This window comes from Syngnathus floridae, chromosome 19 (genome assembly GCF_059516105.1).
Source record: "Syngnathus floridae isolate MCC-2025c chromosome 19, RoL_Sflo_1.0, whole genome shotgun sequence".
NCBI classification, from domain to species: Eukaryota; Metazoa; Chordata; class Actinopteri; order Syngnathiformes; family Syngnathidae; genus Syngnathus; species Syngnathus floridae.
Genome location: NC_142431.1, coordinates 104102 through 120776, shown reverse-complemented (window position 1 = coordinate 120776; position 16675 = coordinate 104102). Strand labels below are relative to the sequence as shown.

Sequence of the window (16675 nt, the reverse complement as noted above, 5' to 3'; positions counted from 1 at the left end):
ATGACGTCATCAGTGCCGATCGATTACTGAAGAAATTGCGCAGTGACACCTGTGTTACATTTTTTCTTTTTGTAAATTAAAAAAGTTTTTAAGCGCACTTCGGGCGACACACCTCTCGTTTCTGGGCAGGTCACGTGGCTTGCGGCCCTACACGTGTCCCGGAAGCGTGTCAAAAGTGGCAACAAGAAATACGATTTCAGTTGGGAAAGCAATTTGTTATCGGCGTTAACATGTCTACGAACGGACGACGGAATCTTTGGCAACGCTTTGTTCTAGGTAACGAGCCAAGTCTGGTGAGTTGTTATCCTTTAGCCCACGGAATGCTAGCGCAGCTAAATTGTGAGCAACCAATTCCTTTTCAAATGCGCCATGCACTTAAAGTTGGATTGGATTACGCCGTCGCCAACCTTGAAACGTTCTCTATGTGTAGGAACGAATTAAATTCACCATCTTGTTGTTTAGGTATGACGTTGAACGAATCAGTCGTTTGCGAAAAATTGCCACCATTCTGGATTGTTTCGAGGACAAAGGCAACTCTGGTGGGGTGGGAATCATTCAAAAGCTATTCAATACGTAGAGAAAAGGAAAAACGCAGCTAAATGAAAGTTGAGTCAAATATGCAACAAGGTCCTACAGCTTGGAGGGACATGAAGCGTTCCAGCAAATAGGAGCGCTGAAGGCATTGTCTGCTATGGTTTCTTTGCTTCTTTTTGCTTGCCTTAAGTAGTTGTCATTGGGTTTACCCCCATTTTACTTGCAAGGAAATCACTGTCGTGTTTTTAGCGTCCCCGGTGACCTTAGTGTGTGTGTGTGCGCGCGCGCGCGCGTGCCTTCTTAAGAGTCCATTTGAGCGTCTCCAGCAGCAGATGGAGGACATCCTGGGGAACGGAGGGGTCCTGAAAGAGGTGATCTACCCCGGAGACGGGCCCCCTGTGCCCCAAAGTGCTTCAGTTTTGAGTGATTATCCAAAAGCCTTCCTGGAGTCAAACTGTCGACAGCTTAATTTGTGCGCATTACAAACCGTTTCCTCCCTGCGTTTGGGACAGTGCATTACTCTGGCTTCCTGGAATACTCGGAGCGGCCGTTTGAGACGACGTCTCACCTCAAGCATCCCCGCCTCGTGAAGCTGGGCAGAGGTGAGCAAGCGAGCGAGCGAGCAAGCGAGCGCGCACGAGTGACCACGGTGTCAAACACGGCGTCGAGCACGGTGTGATGGGCGCAGACGTGTCGCTGTCGGGGATGGAGGTGGCCCTGCTGAGCATGCGCAAAGGCGAGTTTTCCCGCTTCCTGCTGCAGCCGCGCTACGCCTACGGAGAGATGGGCTGCCCGCCGCTCATCCCCGCCGCTGCCCGCGTCTTGTTCGAGATCCAGATCCTGGACTTCTATGACTTGGGAGGAGTGGATGAATTGGTCCAAATGACTGTGGTGACATCAATTGGAGACATCTGACATTTCTGTTGACTTGTGTGAATGTTCTTTACTTGATACCGGGACATGTGCGTCTTCAGGAGGAGCAGAACCAGTTTCCCTTTTCCAAAGTGATGGAAGCGGCCGACACGCTTCGTACCTGCGGCAACAGATGCTTCAAGCAGAGTCGCTTTGAAAAAGCCAAAGAGCACTACAAGCAGGTGAAGCGAACAGACAGACAGACAGACAGACAGACAGACAGACCAACCTCTGGGCGGCCTTTTGACTTGTTTTCTAAATCAGCTTTTCACTTTTGGGCTGCTGCTCTGTCACTGCAGGAGATAAAGGAGACTTTTCTATTTGACCGCATTTTGGCGCCATCTTCTGGCATATTGCGGAACCCATCAAACAGCAGGCCATTTTTCCCCCCCTGGTTAGCAGGTGGTCGGTCGGTCGGTCAGCTGTTCATTTTTGGACCTTTCTCTGCTTCTCGTCCTGCTTATTTGTGGACGTTCTACCTTTCTACTTGAACAAACGAGCGAACTCGCCACGTGTTCTCAATGATTCTCTACGCTCGGACAACAGGCGTCGATGTTGCTGGGCAACAGGGCGAACGCGAGCGACGGCGAGCGGGCGGAGATCCGGGCGGCGCTGCTACCGCTTTATCTGAATCTGTCGTTGGCGTCGCTGCGCCTGGACGCCCCGCAGAAAGCTCTCAAGTACGCCAACAGGGCTTTGGCCATGGACGGCGGCGACACCAAGGCGCTGTACCGCTGTGCGCAGGTCAGACCCCTTTGCCAAGTTGGGTGCCCGCCCATACGTGAAGCTTATTTGACACTACGGCAGGCGTATGCGGAGCTACGCCAGTACGGGAGCGCCCACGCCTGCCTCGTCAAGGCCCGGACCAGGAGGCCTTTGGATAGTGACGTCAACAGCCTCCTCAAGACGATCACCATGTAAGTGCAAAATGCTCGGCGCCATTTTGCCACTTTTGTCTTTCAATTGTCCCCCTTTGACAAAATTGCAGGCGCTACAAACAGAGCTTGGACAAAGAGAAACAATTGTACACCAAGATGTTCCCGGGCTTTGAGAGCCAGCAAAAGATGTAAGATGTCCTCTTTTTTTTGGGTAGCAGTAATATTTTGGTCCCGTCATCACGTTGGTGAAAATGGGCAAGTGAGGAGCCAGCGCGGGACGCGACTCAAAGGGGCCTCTTTTGAACTTTGATGTTCTCCACGAGATGTTCCCCCGCACAAGTGCATTGTTAATTTGCCACCTCACGTTGGAAGTTGATTGTGCACAATACAAAGTTGTTGTTTTTTTTCTCCTATGTGAAATACACCGAGTTGAATTAGGGGCTGGGGGCACTGTTGCAGAATTGTGCACAATACAAAGTTGTTGTTTTTTTCTCCTATGTGAAATACACCGAGTTGAATTAGGGGCTGGGGGCACTGTTGCAGATACACACATAAAAATGTGAAATGGTTGTCAAGTTCTTCTGTTGTGACAAGTTGGAGCCGCTAAAATGCGGTAAAACCGAGACGCAACGAGCACCAAGCTGCGTACCGACAAGTAAGTCTGGCTCGCAAGGGAACGATAACCTCTTATGCTTTTGTGGAGGTGTGCCGACCATTTCTTGTCATGCATGTCTCCCTGGGTGCATGGCTGAGAGTGGAGGGATGACATGCATGGGGGCGGGGCAAGAAGCAGGACAATCTCATTGACCTCTCTGGCTAATCCACGTTGTGTGTGTGTGTGTGTTGTGACATCATCCCCGCGGGCGCGCGCGCGCACATGGTGTCAAGACGTCCTCGGTGAGTGGGCCAGCACGCACGCACGCTAAATAGGACGCAGGCGGACATCATGGTGCCCAGACTGGCTTTTTACCTTCACCTCAAGTAAGTTGCACTTTGTTCAAGCCAACCGACGCGTCAATTTGGAACCTTCCGTCCATCTTTTTAGAAGGAAGGCTGTCCAAAATGACCTTTATAAGTGGAGCTATTGCTGCGCTCCTTACTTAACACGGATGCCGTCTTTAATGCACAGTACGAAAGGTTTTTTACCTTTTCACTCAATTGACGTAAAACAAACGACCCCGCCCCCCTTCACTCAATTGACGTAAGACAAAGTACTTCCGATATATGCCCGACCGCGGCCCCCAGGAGGCGCCATTTCTTTTCAAACTTGTCCGTTGAGCTCATAGCCAATCCGATCGCGCGCCACGCCACGCTGTTCCGCTACGCTACGCGCGATCCAGCCCCTTCGCTCGCTATCTTATGGTCCAGCCCCTGCCTGTCTCGACGACCCACAGACGCGGAGGACTTGAGAAGGGCAAAGTTTGGGCATGCGGGCGATGAGTCGATAGCGGGCGCCGGGTCACGCGCTCGCGATGGAGGACCGTGCGGACGTCACATTGTCTGTCAAATAGATCGCAGCAGCAGGACGGAAACATGAGTCGGCAGCAGGACTCCCAAGGAGTGGTCTTGACGGGTTACCACAGCAACGCCGAACTCCTGGCCCAGCCTAGCGCCTGTCCGCCGCCGAGGCAGGGGCTCGACCCGCAGGCCACCAGGTGGGACGTTTCTCCGTGTTACTGCTTGTAGCGCCGTGCGTGCGTGCGTGCGTGCGTGCGTGTTTACTGCTTGTAGGCGAGCAGCACCACTGAGTCAGTCAGTGAGTCATACATTCGGCAAAAAATTAACCGCAGCAACTTGTTACAAGTTGCAAGGCAGCAGATCTCCTCTCCTCTCCCCGCCTAGCGTTTTCTTTGACCCTTCAAATCAGCAACAGTTTGGCCCTCTGGGCTTGTTGCCGTGGAAGAATTCAAAAGTCGTGGGTCGTGCACGCACGCACGGACGGCAGGCAGGCATCAGGCCCTTCCTTCTTTGTCATGCGTTGCCCTCTTCCCCTTGCCTTCCCAAACATTGGCGTGCATGCGAGGGGCTCTTTAGCACTGGGCAGGCGTCGTGACGAAGTGGTGGATAATACGAGCTAGTCCCAATGATCTTAAGCGGGCCGGGTCCAAGGTCAGCTGTTCAATGAGTAACGAGCAGTCCCCAGATGCACGCCGCTGGTGGCAAGTCTGTGGTGGCAAACGGCGATATCGCAAGCGAGTGAGTGTATTTCCATCGTTTGGCCGAGGAACTTGTGCAGCTCGTCTCGAAGCTTTCCTATTTCACCCCTCAAACGCGGAGAGGGCCATAAAGAATCCGTTCACCAATGCCAGCATGTGTTCTGCTTTTCTTGTCACGGCCAAGCAATAAAGGGGAACATGCCTAGGTCCCTCTGCCAATTTGTCACACAGGAACCAAGATGTATTTGTCTTGTTTGTACGCAACGTCAGTGTGTGTGCGTGCGTGTGTGTGTGTGTGGGGGGGGGGGGGGGGGGGGGGGGGCAGTCGGGCGCTGTCTCAACTCAGAGCAAAAGTCCAAATGGTGACAACTGGCCACACCTGTTTTTAGTACACTGCGTCCAAGTTTTAGATTGCCTTTGGTTTTCGACGACAACATTTGATTCGATTCCAACTTGATGTTAACAACCTGTTGTGTAAAATGGCTGCTAGCGGTAGAAAAAACAAAGGAACCAACCAAGCTAGCTCCATGCGAGGTATGCCTTCCAGATGGCTTGCCCCACTGAGCAGCAAAAAAAATAGAAGCGCGGCCGGCGTCACGTTACAGCCAGCCTTCGTCTCCCGCACCACAGCGGCGCACGTGCCCCACTTTTGCGGCCATTGAAATGACAGACCAGGAAGTGGAGCTTGAGCCTTTGCTAAGATTGACTTTTGCCATAGTGGAAGTGAATTTGACAGCAAGGCCAAAACGGAAGTGGACATGTGGCCAAAAAGGTCAATAATGGTGCCTCACTTAGATCCTGTTTGCACCTGACAGCGGCGGAACACTTTGCCCCCCCCCCCCCCCTTCCGAATGACAAGGACACCCTGTTTGTGTGTTTGTGTCACGCTCGCCGCCAAAGGATGGGCCACTCCAGCGTCGGGCAGAATCCGGCCGCGCTTCCCGGGGACCGGCCCAGCGCCGAGAGCCAGCGGCCCCCCGTCTGCTCCCATCCCAAGAGCGGGCCGCCACCGCCGCTGTCGCCACCGTGTCAGCGCTGCGACTCCCAGGTAGACGCGCTTGGAGCAAACGGCACGGATGTCCCCATCTTCTTCTTTGGGCAGGACTCCCTGGACGAGCTGGAGATGGATGACTACTGGAAGGAGGTGGAGAACATAAGCGGCTCTCTGGAGAAGGAGGCGGCCGAAGAGGAGCTGCAGAAACCCCCCGACGGTCAGACGCACATTAGCACGCCCGCAATTTTCCCCATGAGGCCAGACCTCCTCTTCTTCCTCTTCTTCTTGCTGACTTTGTCCCCGCATTGTCTTTTCCAGAGGGCGAGCGAGACGAAGCGTGGCTCGCGGAGGCGGGACTCGAGCGACTCTTTGACGGCGAGCAGGTGTCACCTCCGTGGCCTCTCCGTGGCCTCTCCGTGGCCTCTCCGTGGCCTCTGCGTGGCCTCTCCGGCCCTCGTGCTTTGCGTAGTGAGTGACGCAGCGCCACTTTGCCGTGTTGCTCGATAGGAAGAAGACAGCGCGGCTTTTCTGTCCACGCTGACCCGAGCTCAAGCGGCGGCGGTGGAGCGGCGCCTGACCTCGCTACATCAGACACTGCGGCGGCGCAACCGGCAGCACCTGCCCGACGTGCGGGACATATTTCCGCTGCCCGTAGAGGTCGGGACGCACGCACGCACGCACGCACCTTTTCAAAGGCAAGCGGGCAGCGTTATGAGCGCCGTCCTTTCCGTCTGTTGTCATCCTGCAGGACAAAGCGCCACGTCAGGTCCAAGTGGGAAGCGAGAGCGCAGCGAGTGAGGAGGCCAGTTCGGCCGGTAACGCGCCCGCCCACCTCATTTGTGCTGTGACTCGGCCGCCGCCACCTGGTGACCGCCGGCTCGGGAAATGGTTCTGAGCGGAACCTCAAATGTCCGTCCTCCTTGTGCCTGCCTGACAGAAGCGGAGACGGTCATGAACGTGGACGTGGCGTTCTCGGAGCAGGCGCTGACTTACAGGGAGAAGTGCGCGGGGCTGGCGGCTCGGGCGGGGGGGCCCGGCTCTCCGGACGATAAGTTGCCGGTGCGACGAGGCGAGAGAGACAAGCGGGCCACGGCAACTATTGCAGATAAGATTGGAAATGAGCGTGCTACGTAGTATATAAAAGAGCCATCTGTCTGCCTGGTACTTCCCAGAACTTCAGGCTTCTCAAAGATAAAACCGGTCAGACCAGAGTTGGACATCTGTCCCCGCCGGACATGAAGAAGGCAAGTTTAAAAAAAAAGGCAGGCGCGCTCTCACAGAGTCCGTGTTAATCTGATAACGTGCTCTCAGGTACGGAGGCTGGCGCTGGTGGAGATGACGGCTCTTTTCGACACGGGCGGCGTCGATCTGAAAGCGCACAAGGCTGTCAAAGTCAAGGCAAAAGGTACAAAGTTTGCCGATGTGCGGCTAGACTAGAACGTGCTCACAAATGGTGTGTGTTGCCTAGAAAGCGGTTTGTTCGGGGTCCCCCTCGTCACTTTACTGGATCAGGACCGGCGGAGAGCAGCTGGGACCAAAGTGCCTTTCATCCTGCAGAGGGTGAGCACGCTCGGGCACGCGCGCGCATATGCCTGGTAGCATGGACACTCACTCACTCACTCACTCACTCACTCACTCACTCACTCACTCATGTGGTGGGAGCGTGTCCCCTCCCCTCCCCTCTCTTCTCTTCTGCAGCTCATCAGCCATATCCAGGAGGAAGGCTTAGACACGGAGGGCCTGCTCAGGATCCCCGGCGCCGCCGCAAGAGTCAAGGTAGACGAAAGAAAGGACGGACGGACGGACGGACGTTCCGTGGCGTCCGTTTGCTTTCCGCATGCTTTCCGCGGGCTCATTGGCCGACCGTACCGCCCTGACTCAGTCCCTGCGGCGGGAGCTGGAGTGCTGCTTCTACGACGGCACGTTCCCGTGGCAACAGCTGAAGCAGCACGACGCCGCCAGCCTCCTCAAGTTGTTCATCAGAGAGCTGCCGCACCCCCTGCTCACCGTCCAGTACCTCCAAGCCTTCATTGCCGTCAACGGTAGGCGCTGGCTCAACAAACGGGCCTCCATGAGCCCGCAAACTAGCGCGCGTGCTTAGCGTCTGCGCTTTTGCCGCCGCCACCGCAGTGCCCTCTGAACTCCTTTTTCAGAGCTGCCCACAAAGAAGCAGCAGCTGCAAGCCTTGAACCTGCTGGTCCTCTTGCTCCCCGAAGCCAATCGAGACAGTTTGAAGGTAAAGTCAGCACATTTTTGGCTGTCGCGGCGGCAGACGTTTTGAGAGCAAAATCACAGCCACTTGTCTTTTGCCCCCGCCAGGCCCTGGTGGAGTTCTTCCAGCGCGTGGTCGAACACCAGGCCAAAAACAAAATGAGCCTGAACAACGTCTCGGTCGTCATGGCGCCCAACATCTTCATGTTCAAGGGCTGTTCCTCCAAGGTCACGGAGCAGCAGCATCAGTTCTCCGTGGCGACCGGCACCGCCAACATTGTGCGCCTGCTCATAAGATACCAGAACCTCCTGTGGACCGTAAGACGACCGACCTGTGGTCTGTCCACCGCTTGCACCGTTGGCAAATGTCCTGTGTGTGTGTGTGTGTGTGCGTGCGTGCGTGCGTGTGTGTGTGCGTGCGCGCACGCGCGTTAGATCCCCAAGTTCATCCTGACGCAGGTCCGACAGCAAAACACGGAGAGCCAGCGCAAGCAGAACAAAGAGCGAGCCGTGCGAAAGCTGCTGAAGAAGATCACCACAGACAAAGCGTCCGACAGGGCCGCTCCGGAGGTACGTATAGGACCTTTTCTCTTCTCTTGGTGGATGTATTTGTAACATGCCTGCAAATTGAAGTCAAGAAGCCGTCGCTGCTCGTTGTGTTTGCCGAGCAGGAGATCTCGCAGGGGTTCATCCGCATTCAGGCGCCGCAGTTCAGCAAAGTATCCATGGCCCTGCAGCTGACCGAAGACCTGCAGGCATCCCACGTGCTGGCGCGCTTTCTCAGCCAGAACAGGTCCTGGGCCGACTGGCGCCGGCGTTCCGTCGCTGATGCTGACCCTCATTCTGGCTTTGTGTATGTAACGCAGTGACGTGGCGGTCGAGGGAAAGGACTTGTGTCTTTATGAGATGGGCGGAAACATCGGTAAGTGGCGCCGCCGGCGCCTCGGCACTAAAAGTCAAAGTCAAAGTCAGCTTTGACTAAGCAACCGGCCGTCCCTTCCGTTCCGCCATTTCTTATCTCCCTCCAGAGGAGAGGTGCCTGGACGGAGAAGCATTCATGATGGACCTGTATCAGCTCAACCCCACGGCCGAGTGGGTCATCAAAACGGCCCGGTGAGCGCAATCTGCGCAAGTGACCGCAAAGGCCTTTGAAGCACTCCGAGCGCTCGTCCTGAATAAGGTGACGATTTGAAAGATGAAAGCGGCCGGGATGGTTGGAGGCTATGACCTGCACTGGCACCTCGGCAGTGAGCTTCAGAAAAACAAAGTTTCTACCAATGATTGATTCCACAAATATGTCATCCCGCGCCCTGTGTTTGTCTTCCTCGTCACGCCGCCACCGCCGCCATCCGATTGGCCGTGTCGCTGTGCTATTTACGTTTGTTTGGATTGTGTGCAGTTTTCACAGCATTCCCCTTTTCAGATCTGTGGTTTGTCCTAAGCTTTGTATTTTTGGGGGGTTCACTGTGATTTATTGATCTTTTTTTTATGTACTTTCTTTTCAAATGACCACTACTGCACGTAAATAAAGTGATAGTTGTTAAAGACTATTGTCTCCATCGATTTCTGTCTTGGTCGTATTTTTATTTGACACAGTTAAGCCCACAATTGCCATTCCATTCTTAATGCTTGGTGTCGCCACAGAGCAGGGGTGTCAAACTCCAGCCCTCCTCGGGCCACATTCCTATTTGTTTTCCAACCTGATTCAATTGATCAGGATCATTATGTAGCATAAATCAGTTTTTCTGACTGCCTTACCGTGCCGTTCTTGCACCATCGACCAGTTTTCTTTTTTCCCTGGCTGATGTTTCTTCTGTTGTTTGTTCTGCTATCGCAAACCCAAAACAAAAAGTAGCTTTTATTGTGAAGTCGAGGTTTCCGGCGGCGCTAAGTGCATTTGTGCCTTTGACTTGTTTAGCGCATCCTAGCTTGAAACCTTGAGAAGGAAACACAATTGAAGCCATGAATAACAAGAATGCGGACTAAACATGGCCCATAACACGGGCCAGTTCTTACACGGTAAGCCCACACCGACCTGCACTCAGTCGTTACCTTGTCGCCCGACATGAGACACAATTCGTCTGCCGTAAGATATGAGCGGCGGCGGCGACGGCAGCAGCAGCAGTAGCTAAGTGAGCATCAACATTAGCCTGGGCGCTCGCTGTACACATATTGAAGCTCAAAAGCTCGGCGAGGCTCGACGACTGCTTGCTTCATGGGATGGATGGATGGCTGGATGGATGGATGGTTGGGTGGGTGGATGGGGGGCCACGAAACATGGTCCGCTTCTGTTCAGCAGGCTTGAACAGCAGCGCGAGCTAGCAAATGTAAACTAGCAGCGCTGTTGCAGATTGGACTTGACCGGGCCTCCACTCGGCCGCAACGTTTAAGATGGAAACGCACTTAGTTGCTTTAAGAAGGGGCATGAAAGTTGACAAAAGTGTGCTCGTTTCAACAACTCGCCCAAAAGCTTCCAACAAACACTAAAGTGCTCATTTTAGTACACACAAACACACACACACACACACACACACACTCACACACACGTGTCTTTTTGAAGTCATCTGCAGCGACTTAAGTTGTGTGTGTATGTGTGCGTGTGTGTGTAAGAAGAAAAAAAGATGAAATGATTTACTCGAGACCTGCATTACTAGATGGAACACTTAAAGACGATTCCACTGACATTTCTCCGTGGCAGATGAAGACAGTTATGACTCTCAAAATCGATGAGAACTCACCAATTGTCGGTAAAGGAGCAAAACAGCCGGCATCCTACAATAAGCAAGTTTACGTCACCATCGTCGTTACGGAACGTGACTAAAATGTGAAAAACACTCGTCGAGTCGATCGACTCGATAGGACGGCGTAAATGTCGCCCACTTTCAGAGGCATCTGTAACGGACAAAGGGGCCAGGGAGACGCAAGTCGAGCGCCTGATGTGTGTGGGTCCACCGGCACGCACGCCTGTTGCACTTTCATATCTTTCTGCTTGTCTCTGTTTTCTCTGGACGGACGTCACGTGAAGCCCCGGAAAGATCGGAGGCTCGTCCAAACCTCGACGGCGGCGGCGGCGGCGGCAAACCCGAGTGGAGCTTCCCGGTGCGCGCCGGCCGAGCAGATGAGGACAAGCGCGGCGAGTAAGCGTGGGCGTGCGCGGCTCGCTTTTTGCCCGACAGTCTATCGCTGATCCCGTTGCCTTTCGGAACGCTGACACGCCGGCTTGCCTCCTAAGCTCCGGCGTGACCACCGCGCGGGACACGGACAAACGAGCGCTCATGTCCTCGGACGGGAGCAAGGTAACGCACCGTCCGGCGTCTCTGCGCTCCTCCGTTGGCGTTCCAGTTTACCACAGCCACATAGGCCTAACGCGTGTGTGCCTGCCTGCCTGCCTGCGTGCCTGCCTGCGTGCGTGCGTGTCTGCAGTCTCCCACTCTGAGGAGCCTTTCCTCCGCTGATCCCCTGAGGACGTATGAAAAGTGCTCCAGCGGTGTTGTGAGGCACAAGAGGTTCAGGTACGCCCAGCCCGGCCCAGCCCGGCCCGGCCCGCCAGCTCGGCCTACGCATGCTGAGAAGCCTCAAAGAAAGCGCAACTGATCGTCGTCGTTGTCCTCCGGCAGCTTTGTGGCGTCCTCGCTGCGCGCCAGCAACTACTTCATCATAAACCCCGCCCCTTCGCAAGGACTCCTGCTGCAGGGCCGCCGTTTTCAGCACGTGCAGATGACCTCCTGCCTCAGGTGAACCAGCTCGGACGGCGTCACAACAGTGAGCTTGATGCCCGCCTTGTCCTTGCTCCTCTGCAGGAAGGAGGCGAGTGGCGGCGCGCCGCAGGCAGACGACGTGGTGCTGACGTGCGCCGACGAGTCAGGTGGGTTTGAAGGTCGTCGGGTCAAAACCTCGGCCGTCCCCGTGCGCAGCATCTGTCGCAAATGGACGCTTGCTGGCTGGCCGTCTTAATGTCGTCGTGTTTGCCTTCAGACGACGAGCGCTCCGACATCAAACGTCTGGTCCAGCACAAGAGGAGAGGATCGGCGGTAAGCGGCCGCAATCTCTTCCTGCTTCGAGCTTCTTCTCGTCCTCTTTCCTCTTTTGCTCCTGTCCCCTTGCTTTCCAAGGTTTTCCAAGGTCTTTTTTGAATTGGGAAGCGCTAATTGCATCCGTTGGAGGGAGGGAGGGAGAGAGAGAGAGAGAGAGAGAGAGAGAGAGAGAGAGAGAGAGAGAGAGAGAGAGAGAGAGAGAGAGAGAGAGAGAGAGAGAGAGAAAATCCGTTGTGACGCTCTGGGTTTGTGCTCACGATCAGACGGCAGCCATCTACCAGACGGCAGCCGTCTACCAGACGCCGTGCGAGGATGGCGACACCTGCGGGAGCAGTTCGGCGTGCGGGAACGGTCCGGCGTGCGGGAACGGTCCAGCGTGCGCAAACGGTCCGCCGTGCACAAACAGTCCGCCGTGCGCAAACAGTCTGGCGTGCGTGTCGCCCCCGCCGCCCCTCCGATGTCAGCCTTGCAAGGGGTCCCCCCGCGCCGACGCTCTGCCCGCCGACGGCCGATCTCCTCTGCCGGCCGGCCCGTCTTACTGCCACGCCGCCGCTCGCAAGTCGGCCAGAGGGAGGCGCAAGCCGGCCGACCGCCAGCTCGACCACCCCAGTGAGTCTTTGGCCGTCTTCCCGAGCACCAGCCAAACCATCCGTCCCAGCAAATGACGAGTGCGCTGGCAAAGCGACTGGGCGGGGCTCCAATTCAGGCCGGGAAGGAAGGAAGAGAACATGAAGCAAAGCAAAGTCACCAGGATGCCTTGTCGTGACTTCCGCAGTCGTCCTGTCCAGCGACGACGAGGCAGACGACAGCGGCGGCGCGGGAAGCGGCGGCGCGGGAAGCGGCGGCGCGGGAAGCGGCGGCTCGCCGCGGCCCGCCGACTCGGCGCACTCCTCGCCGGCGCCCTGCGGCGGCCGAGTGGAGGCGGCGGTGAAAAGCGGCGGCCAACAGGAGCAGCTGAGCGCCGACTTGTTTGAGGACACCAGGATTGTGATACCGCGCCGCAGCAGAATGAAGGACCAGGTAGATTTGACTTCTGCTTGGTTCTTGTGGCCACAAACGGCTTTGGATCGTAAAGCGCTTTTCCGTTGTCAGTTTGGAAAGCGGCCCGGTTCTCCCAGGAGCAAGCGATCCAAAGTGGAGTCGCTCAAATGCGCCAGCATCATCCTGCCGTGCCGGAGCATCCGCGTGGGAACGCTGCGAAGGATGGTGACCGAGCCTGTGGTGGTGAGTAGGGCTCTGGTGGCGTGGGTCTCATGCGGCGGCGTGGGCCTCTGGCGACGCTGTGGCCTTCATCCGCCATCTCTGTTGCAGTTTTCTGTGGACCACGTCCAGCTGGAGATGGAAGGTACGCGTCGCTCCCTCTACCGCCCGCCCGCCCGCCGCACTTGCAAAGCACCTGCTGACCGGCGTTGGCGCGCCAGGGCCGGAACCCCACACGGTGGAGAAGGTGTCCCTGCGGGCCTCGGAGCTCATCAGCTGCGAGTGGTGCAGCGCCCGCAAGCTGCCGGTCTTGTTCTTCCAGACCAGTTCGGACGAGTGCCTTCGCCTGCGCGCGCAGCTGGGCATGACGCGCGAGTGCGGCGGCCAGTGGTACGACTGCGCCGGACAACGTGAGTAGCGGCGTCTCGGAAAGTTCGCCAAACCTTTGATTTTTCTCTATTATTATTTATATTATATTATATTATTGTAATATTTCCCGATGAGCTCCGTCAACGTGATTAAAAAGCACAACGGCGCTGCCCATCCAAGCCTGGCTCGGGCTCCTCCGAATGAAAAATGCTAAAGAGCCTGGCGTGCGGCCTCACTCCGCCTCGCCCTGCCCCGCCCTGCCCCGCCCCGCCCCGCCCCGCCCCGCCCTGCCTCTCCTGGCTCGAGGGTCGCCTGCCTGCCGCATCAGTTGTCGCCCTGTGCTCAGAGTCGGACGAGAAGTACGTGGTGCTCATCTTTGTGGACGGCCTGGATATGAAGGAGCAGATGATCCTGGAAGACATTTTGGGCGCCATTGGCGGAAACAACAACATTGACAACTTTCCCGCCAAGCTGTCCTTTGACGAGGCCAACGTGCGCCTGGTCAACTTCAACAAGGCCACCAAGCTGAAGCAAGATAAGGTGCTTGCCTCCCTCCCTCCGTCTGTCCGCAAACACAGCGCCGCCCGCACCAAATTGCGCTTCCATCAAAGATGCGTATCCCGTGTGCAGTTAAAGGGCGTTGCGGCGCGGCGCTCGCCGCTCAGGAGGACCTTCAACGCGGCGAGCTTCCTCGAGCACGAGGAGCGGGACGCGGCCGACCAGCGGCCCACCTTCTCCGGGCCCGTGATCAGGTGAGTGCGGACGCATGCTTCGTCCGTCGCAGGCTCCCGTCCGTCGCAGGCTCCCGTCCGTCGCAGGCTCCCGTCCGTCGCAGGCTCCCGTCCGTCGCAGGCTCCCGTCCGTCGCAGGCTCCCGTCCGTCGCAGGCTCCCGTCCGTCGCAGGCTCCCGTCCGTCGCAGGCTCCCGTCCGTCGCTCACTTGTTGCGGTCTTCCAGGCTGATGGTGTACCCGCCTCCTCCAGCCAAAGGGGGCATCTCGGTCACCAGCGAGGACCTCCACTGCCTTAACGACGGAGAGTTCCTCAATGATGTCATCATCGATTTTTATTTAAAGTAAGCGCACTGCTTGGATGCCAGAAAACTGGAGACATTCGAAGCGTACAACTCCCAACTCCCACTTGAGTCTTGTACCTTTCCAGCCCAAAGCTGACCTTTGTGCCGCCTCCTTTGTGTAGATATTTAGTGTTGGAGAAACTGAAGAAAGAAGATGCCCAAAGAATCCATGTGTTCAGCTCCTTCTTCTACAAGCGTCTCACCCAAAGGGAGAAGGGTGCTGTTCCCGACAGGAGCAACAACCTTCCGTTAGTATCCGCGGCCGAGCCGGCCCGAGCAAAGACTTTGCCCCGATTGACGTCCGCTTGCTTCCGCAGTATCCACAAACGCAAGCACAACAGGGTGAAGACGTGGACGCGCCACGTGGATTTGTTCGACAAGGACTTTATCTTTGTTCCCATCAACGAGTCGTAAGTCGCGGGGAGGGGGGGGTGGTCTCCGACCGCTCGTCTCCGACCTGACCGCTCGTCTCCGACTTCGCCTCCCTCAGGGCTCACTGGTACTTGGCGGTCGTCTGCTTTCCGGGCACGGACCCCCCCCCGTCAGAGGAGCTGCCGGAGCACTGCCGCCCGCTGTCCCCGGACACGGACTTGCTGGACGGACCCCCGCGGGCCGCCGGCTCCCCTCCGTCACCCGACCGCCTTGCCGCCGAGGGCCGCGCAAGTCAGTCTACCGCGAGAGAGACGGCGGCGGCGACCGTCGCCCGTCTCAATTGTCACCTTTTTGGTGCATTTGTGTCATAGACGAGCTGCAGCAAATCAGTGTGCGGTACGCCGACGAAGACGCGTTGGCATCCGATGAGCAAAGCTCCAGTCAGGTACTGGCTCGTGCGCTCCGCTCGAGCGGCGTGGGGCGCCACGCCACCTTAACCTGGCGACTGCGCACGCACAGGACGACTGTAGCGACGACGGCGGGGGCGGGCCGGCTTCCGACGCCTCGGCCTCCGAGGACTCGGCTCCGGCGTCCGACGCGTCCTCCTGGGCCCGGCGAGTCCACCGCGCCAAACAGTAAGCCGCCGGTCGGCGCGGCTCGCTCGGCCCATCGTTAACGCTTGTTGCGTGCAGGCCCTGCATCCTCATCATGGACTCCCTGCGTGGTCCTGCCAGGTCCACGGTGGTCAAAACTCTGAGAGAGTAAGTCAGACGGCGCACATCGGCCGCACGCACGTGCACGAGACAGACGGCCGCCGTTTTGACTGTTGCAGGTACCTGGAGGTGGAGTGGGAAGTGCGCAAGGGCACCCAGCGCAGCTTCGGAAGAGACCTGATGAAAGGTTCCAGTCCTCGAGTGCCTCAGCAGGACAACTTCAGCGATTGCGGCATTTACATCCTGCAGTACGTCGAGAGCTTCTTCGAGGTGAGCGTCGACCGGGGTGGGGCCCGTTTGTAATGGAGGCGTCGTCGCCGAGGCTCTTTTGGCTGACTCAAGAGTCACGAACCAAGCACTTACTTACAAAAGTGGTCCATCATGGACGTTGTAGGGAACTTGGACAGACACTTTTTTTCCCCCCACGCCCCCTCCTGCCGTGAACTGAGCTGGGGGTGCTTTTTCCTCACAGAATCCAATCGCCAACTTTCAGCCGCCCATCAATCTGTCCGAGTGGTTCCCTCAGCAGAGGATGAAGAGCAAACGTCAGGAGATCACCAGCCTGATCCTACACATTCAAGCGCGACAAGAAGCCGACAAACTCTGGGCCGAGCGGCCGGAGGCCTGGTCCGCTTCCTCGGAAGAGGCGGAGATCGAAGAGACTTCCGGGGGCCTCCTCGCCAACCCTCCGCTCACCTGAACTCGCGGTGGGCACCTTGATTGTACGCTGCTGACATGCTTCTCCGCTCATCTTCCCAATTTCCCTCCACCGACACCTTTTACTTTGTCTGAATAAAAGTCCAGCGTTAGTGTTTCCATGCCAATGTCTCTTGGCACGCTTTCCTCTGACCGGGGGACCAAATTTATTCCGTTAAATCTCATTCATTGCTAGCTATTTTTCAAGCTGAGTTCCCTGTATTAAAGTTAAAACTAAACTTGTCCCACTCTCATCATGTTGGCATTTTTCTCCCTCATGGGACAAGACGAGGCACCCGGTTGTTTTCTTCAGCGTTGGTTACTTACAGAGCGATGCGACACTGCCATCTGCTGGCACATGTTTGTCATTACAGTTGTGTTTGGGCTTGAATTTCACAGCCAGTCCGCTGCTGAAAGGGAAGTAGGCAAAGTTTGCGCCGCAAACCCAGGCTGTGTCCAAATTTACATGGCTGGGCACCTGTCCGTCCCGCTCCAAGGGATCTGGTGGTGGCGCCCCTGGTCCGGGCCTCCTC

The 16675-nt window shown here is 56.7% G+C and overlaps 3 protein-coding genes across 10 annotated transcripts; all 3 read left to right on the top strand.

The window, feature by feature from the left end:
- Window positions 1-86: 86 nt before the first annotated feature.
- On the top strand, window positions 87-2893 carry fkbp6 (FKBP prolyl isomerase 6). 5 transcript variants are annotated; one of them, XM_088361960.1, is made up of 9 exons: window positions 87-293; window positions 840-957; window positions 1047-1136; window positions 1223-1425; window positions 1509-1628; window positions 1993-2190; window positions 2254-2363; window positions 2435-2470; window positions 2543-2893. In XM_088361960.1, the coding sequence occupies exons 1-9, from the start codon at window positions 231-233 to the stop codon at window positions 2571-2573; spliced, it is 969 nt and encodes a 322-aa protein (XP_088218086.1). In that variant the 5' UTR covers window positions 87-230; the 3' UTR covers window positions 2574-2893. The 5 variants fall into 5 exon arrangements, with proteins under 5 accessions (XP_088218086.1, XP_088218085.1, XP_088218087.1 ...); XM_088361959.1 differs by having other exon boundaries at window positions 1223-1422; window positions 2435-2893; XM_088361961.1 differs by lacking the exon at window positions 2435-2470.
- A 158-nt stretch (window positions 2894-3051) lies between these two features.
- arhgap18 (Rho GTPase activating protein 18) lies at window positions 3052-9233 on the top strand. 3 transcript variants are annotated; one of them, XM_088361881.1, is made up of 19 exons: window positions 3052-3305; window positions 3836-3979; window positions 5381-5528; window positions 5583-5691; window positions 5793-5857; window positions 5982-6131; window positions 6223-6289; window positions 6412-6533; window positions 6647-6718; window positions 6786-6879; window positions 6943-7034; window positions 7173-7250; window positions 7357-7516; window positions 7628-7710; window positions 7794-8003; window positions 8121-8255; window positions 8357-8478; window positions 8552-8607; window positions 8714-9233. In XM_088361881.1, the coding sequence occupies exons 1-19, from the start codon at window positions 3271-3273 to the stop codon at window positions 8800-8802; spliced, it is 2031 nt and encodes a 676-aa protein (XP_088218007.1). In that variant the 5' UTR covers window positions 3052-3270; the 3' UTR covers window positions 8803-9233. The 3 variants fall into 3 exon arrangements, with proteins under 3 accessions (XP_088218007.1, XP_088218006.1, XP_088218008.1); XM_088361880.1 differs by having other exon boundaries at window positions 8324-8478; XM_088361882.1 differs by lacking the exon at window positions 3836-3979 and having other exon boundaries at window positions 8324-8478.
- Window positions 9234-9546: 313 nt separating this feature from the next.
- LOC148381249 (sentrin-specific protease 6-like) lies at window positions 9547-16386 on the top strand. Of its 2 annotated transcripts, XM_088361838.1 has the most exons (23): window positions 9547-9704; window positions 10711-10822; window positions 10918-10981; window positions 11109-11197; window positions 11303-11419; window positions 11486-11550; window positions 11661-11716; window positions 11983-12328; window positions 12495-12739; window positions 12812-12943; window positions 13031-13064; window positions 13141-13329; window positions 13635-13828; window positions 13919-14040; window positions 14245-14361; window positions 14484-14609; window positions 14679-14771; window positions 14852-15024; window positions 15105-15178; window positions 15253-15368; window positions 15426-15494; window positions 15566-15716; window positions 15919-16386. In XM_088361838.1, exons 1-23 carry the CDS (start codon window positions 9674-9676, stop codon window positions 16144-16146), a joined length of 2943 nt encoding a protein of 980 aa, XP_088217964.1. In that variant the 5' UTR covers window positions 9547-9673; the 3' UTR covers window positions 16147-16386. The 2 variants fall into 2 exon arrangements, with proteins under 2 accessions (XP_088217964.1, XP_088217963.1); XM_088361837.1 differs by having other exon boundaries at window positions 13635-14040.
- The last annotated feature ends 289 nt before the right edge of the window (window positions 16387-16675 follow it).

Coding starts and splice junctions, on each gene's coding strand:
- LOC148381249 (XM_088361837.1), top strand. CDS start 9,674: ATGGCCCATAACACGGGCCAGTTCTTACACG. Junction 14,610..14,678: donor GACAGGAGCAACAACCTTCC/GTTAGTATCCGC, acceptor TTGCTTCCGCAG/TATCCACAAACGCAAGCACA. Junction 14,772..14,851: donor TTTGTTCCCATCAACGAGTC/GTAAGTCGCGGG, acceptor CGCCTCCCTCAG/GGCTCACTGGTACTTGGCGG.
- arhgap18 (XM_088361880.1), top strand. CDS start 3,271: ATGGTGCCCAGACTGGCTTTTTACCTTCACCTCAA. Junction 3,306..3,835: donor GCTTTTTACCTTCACCTCAA/GTAAGTTGCACT, acceptor TCTGTCAAATAG/ATCGCAGCAGCAGGACGGAA. Junction 6,719..6,785: donor CCCCGCCGGACATGAAGAAG/GCAAGTTTAAAA, acceptor ACGTGCTCTCAG/GTACGGAGGCTGGCGCTGGT.
- fkbp6 (XM_088361958.1), top strand. CDS start 231: ATGTCTACGAACGGACGACGGAATCTTTGGCAACGCTTTGTTCTAGGT. Junction 294..839: donor TAGGTAACGAGCCAAGTCTG/GTGAGTTGTTAT, acceptor TGCCTTCTTAAG/AGTCCATTTGAGCGTCTCCA. Junction 1,426..1,508: donor AATTGGTCCAAATGACTGTG/GTGACATCAATT, acceptor GTGCGTCTTCAG/GAGGAGCAGAACCAGTTTCC.